Below are 4,837 nucleotides of genomic sequence, written 5' to 3' on the forward strand. Positions count from 1 at the left end.
ATATATATATATATATATATATATATATATATATATATATATTTAATACAAAACCGCATTAAAAATATAAATTCAAAACTGAGAGAAAAAAATGGAAAAATCGGAAAAAGGAAAGAAAAAGAAAGAAAAAAAGGGAAATACATCAATTCAACACCTTGTGCCTCAGTTGGTCACACACCACAAAGTTCAACAGAACCTACTGAAGCAAGCTAACATACTTGCAGCATTACCATGGGCAATGGCATGGCTAAGGTGCTGGAACAGCCAAGTACTCTCACAGGCATCACCTGACACCTCAATAAGGTGAGCCACAAATGATGACAAGAACTTTGCTGTTAGTGGCCCTGCCCCTCCAAACATCTCATACACCACAGGCTGGAAGAAATGGTTCACTGACAGGTCCCAATAATTAAGGATTTTGGTCTGTTTGGTTATGGAAGCAGTGACCCTCCCATTTACCACAGCATCTAGAATGTGAGAGAGAGCAAAAGAGTCACAGACTGTAGAATCCCAGATGATGCACTTACCACTTGCCCAGGTACAAAGGGTAAGACCATCTGGTCTCTTCTCATCACTTCTGGATAATCCTGCCAGCTCCAGAACTGAGGGGATATTAACCCAAGTCAGGGTCCACTTAATGATTAAGTTTAGCTTAGTGTAATACTTTCAGTTTTTCAATATCAAAATAACTTTTCCTACCAGTACTTTCAAAGGAAAATTATACTTGAAAATTAAAAGTGAAAAATTAAATTAAAATTGAAAATCTTTGTTATATTTCCTTCTCTATACCATAAAGCTTGTGGGAGTTGCACTAGAGTTTGTGTCAATTTCTGTGTTGTTAAATGGTTGAAGGATATTTCTCCCATTAGATAAGATGTATATCTATTGGGGTATGGATACAAAACACAGAAAAATGACATAACACAGACTTTCTATAATGTACCAGCATGGAAAGAAAAGATTAGACAAAACAATTATGATGATTATTTTGTTTACAAGTAATTTAAACTATATCCAGCCACAGCAGTTTGGTACATCTTGGTATTATTTTTAGTGAGGTTCACTACTGTACAGAATTTTTTCAATAGAAGAAAAGCTCCATGATTTTGGATTAATTTCATAACCACATGTAAGAAGGAATATGTAACCCTTTTGTTCAATGCAAGCTTTAAAGCAGTTGTTTCCTTACAATGTTGGCTCAGACATTTTAGTTTTACTCAGCTTTCATTGTTTCCAGGTTTTCAATGTATGATGGGATCTTCATATTTGAGTGGGGATGTGAATGCTTTCATCATAGTCACAACTCATTGATAGACTATGATATTTGTCTTATGATGGCAGTAATAGTTTGAACACTTATCAAAATGGAAGAAGAAAGGAAGAAATGATGATAATAATAATGATGATGTTGATAATGATAGCATTGGTTATGATATTGTAAGTAATATAAATTTCATGGTTAAACTCTATTGTTAAAAAATATGCTATACAACCATATGTATTTTGGGTTCAATTCCACAGTGTGAACCTTGGGCCCTTCAGCTATTGCCTTGGGTTGATCAATGCTTTGTGAGTGGATTTGGTAGACAGAAACTATATAGAAGCTTGTCGTGTGTGTGTGTGTGTGTGTGTGTGTGTGTGTGTGTGTGTGTGTGTGTGTGTGTGTGTGTGTGTGTGTGTGTGTATGTGTGTGTGTGTGTATGTGTGTGTGTGTGTATGTGTGTGTGTGCATGCATGTGTGTATGTGTGTATTCTTATCTGCATTTATGTTTACACTGTTCTAAAATCTGATGGTAATATTTAAGTTATATTTCTTTCTACTCTGAAACTTAGAAGTTTGAGTAAAATAGATGATAAATTATATACTACAGTACAAAAGCTCTGAGTTGATATGATCAACAAAAGCCATTGAAGGTAGTGTTGTGGCATGATTACATTCCAATCACCAAAGCCACTAAAAGAATAAAAGTATATAAGAAGAACTCACGATTATTTATTGTCATGTCAAGATAAGTTGGTAGACATGAGCTGTTAATATCAAGTCGCTGTAAATCTAATTCAATGTAGGTAGATTCATCTGCCTGAAGAGTGAAATAGCAATAATCTGACAATCTGAAATATTAAAGATATTCAGTTATATCATATTTTTATAAGAAATTCTACAGAAGTTGACTGACTTTTATTTTCAGAGCTAAGCAAGCACTATTAATATACTTGGGTTGATTTAGTTGACAATAATTCACATTTTACAATGTTCTTTCATATGATTAATGAAAGGAAATCAATATTTATTTAGCTAATAAAAATTTTGTAGAGTTAACTGATTTAACATTTTCAAATCAGACAGTTTGTTATTTTCCAGTTAGATGGGTTGATATTTTCTAATCAGAAAGCTTGAAATTCTCCAGTTAGATAGCTTGATGTTAATCTTATGCTCTGAATTATTTGCAAGCAGAGTAAAGCAATGTATTTTCCTTTCCTTTGCTTACAGAAACACTTCTATCTATTCTAACATGGATGTAAATCATTAAACAAAATATTAAAATGAAATGAAAAATGACTGAAGTACAAATTGTTTACTTACTTGTGATTAGTTGCACTAACTGTTGATATCATAAACTGATCCTTAATTCCAGGATGTTTGTACACTTTATTTTCTAGACAGCCTGCTTTTGCTAGAAATAAATTGAGAATATCAATCTTGTAACATTAAAATAATTATATCTTGACAGTCTTTAGTTAAAGAAAGTCATTATAAGTATATATAATTTATAAATTTGTAACACACACACACACACACACACACACATGCACACATGCAGACTTTCGTTCCTCTTTATATCCATTTTTCTATGTTAACATGGATGAGACAAATACTTATTATTGCTACATTGTTTCACAACTGAAATCTCCAAGTTTAAGTAAGTAGGTCCAGTCACACTATCTTTAAAACAGAATGGCCCAATTGATCTTTTTGATAATAAACTGCAGCATACAGTATGTCCTGGTAAATTAACAGATGTTCTCTATAATATGAGGATTCTCAGGTTTGAGTAGTACAACTGTGGCAATTAATTGAGCTATTTAATTTATATGTGGCCTCATCACTCCAAACAACCTTTGCTGGAAAGTGTGTATCTTCTATGCATCTTACTAAGTACCACTCACAAAACTCCATTCTTTGGTTGGACCGTTTTCATTTAAGAGCAAGGATTATTCTTGGAACGGAACTTTTCTAATGACAGCATTTTGAAATATGACGGATACTTGATTTTGAAATTCCTGTCTCATGACTTGCTTGCAGTACAGATTTTCTTGAATGTTGGCAATACATTCCTAGTACCCTTTTTTGCATTGTGGGGCTTGTCAATGACTGATTTTCCAGAATGTTTCTTGTGGGCATTTTGTACAGTTGCATTTGCTTCAAGCTTATCTCTAATTCAAGTGATGGTAAGTCATGTAGGTGGATCTGTCTGAAACTCCCTTGCAAACTGTCTTTGCAGTTTGACTATTTCAAATTTCTCTTATCACTTTAGGATAATTTCCTTTGTTCAAAGCTTTGTCTGACAACCTTTATTTCTAAAAATGAATGAAAATTAAGTGAGCTATCAGCTGTTAAAATATGTATAAAGTTTTTGGGGATACCTTGTATATTACAAACAGAAAGAGATAATGGGGAAAATATTTACAAAAGTTACTAATGGTTTCAATCATTAAGACAATATAATCATATAATAAAAAAAAAGAAAGGATAAAATGAATTAAATTAAATTAAATTAATCTTTCCTGCTAGCATTATTGAAAGTTTCCATTTTTCTTACAAATTTACATGTTAGTAATTGATGCCTCCATCTGACAGCTGTTAGCTTATAGTAGTAGTAGCATAGCAAACAGTATTAACTATAGTAGTGGTCTAGTGTTTCTTATAGGTACTATTGATATTAATGAGTGGGTCATAATAGTGGGAGAAATCATATGGCAGTATTAATAGTTGCAGCAATGTAGTGGTAATAACAGTAGTTGTAGCTAACATTGCTCAATCTATAATTATTTAGTCAGGCTTTAAAGGGGTCCTTTGTTGCCCTGACATATTTTGTATGTACCTTGAGGGTGTCATCTTTGTCATTGCTGTTGCCAATGTCACTGTCACTACTGCCATTACTGTCATCATTTTCATGTCCCTTTTTCATGCTTACATAGGTCAAAATGATGGAACAGAGTTTTCTATGGTCATATGCTCTTCCTAGTGTCCTGGGTATGACATTAAAACTGCATTTGGTGGTGAGGTTCCAGTGTGAGAGTTCTGGAGTTGCGGGGTGCATGAAGTCATCCCTTAATTACCATTACTCCCAGCACCATTCTAACCTGGAATGGTAGTACCTGTCAGAGTTCCATCTATGGGTGAAATAGATCTTTATAAGGGTAGATTGAGCCCCTTAGTTCTGGTCAAAGCAGTCAACCTAGAGGAAGGAAAACTCCAAAATTAATACCTTCTTCCAATATGCCCTAAGCCAGCAAGGATGAGTATGGCTGTTGAAACTAACATGAGATATTTCATCATCATCATCACCATGAGGCTCCAATCTAAATTTGGCAGAGTTTCTACAGCTGGATGCCCTTCCTAACGCCAACCACTCAGAGAGTGTAGTAGGTGCTTTTACATGTCACCTGCACGAAGGTCAGTCAGGCGATACTGGCAACGGCCACGCTCGAAATGGTGCATCTTATGTGCCAACAGCACAAGCCAGTCCAGGGGCACTGGCAACGATCTCGCTCGAAAATCCTACGGAAGCCAGTCAGGCGGTACTGGCAACGGCCACGCTCAAAATGGTGCATC

General features: G+C 34.8%; 1 protein-coding gene across 1 annotated transcript in view; it reads right to left on the bottom strand.

Annotated features, from left to right (window-relative positions):
- Positions 1 to 1,931: 1,931 nt before the first annotated feature.
- LOC106875589 (uncharacterized) overlaps positions 1,932 to 4,837 on the bottom strand; it is a 135,876-nt gene continuing 132,970 nt past the window's right edge. Inside the window, exons 10-11 of the mRNA XM_052970902.1 lie at positions 2,585 to 2,675; positions 1,932 to 2,112 (exon numbers count right to left, since the gene is read on the bottom strand). Coding sequence (XP_052826862.1) covers positions 1,932 to 2,112; positions 2,585 to 2,675 — 272 coding nt within the window. The remainder of the gene's footprint in view (positions 2,113 to 2,584; positions 2,676 to 4,837) is intronic.

Source organism: Octopus bimaculoides, chromosome 9 (assembly GCF_001194135.2).
Source record: "Octopus bimaculoides isolate UCB-OBI-ISO-001 chromosome 9, ASM119413v2, whole genome shotgun sequence".
NCBI classification, from domain to species: Eukaryota; Metazoa; Mollusca; class Cephalopoda; order Octopoda; family Octopodidae; genus Octopus; species Octopus bimaculoides.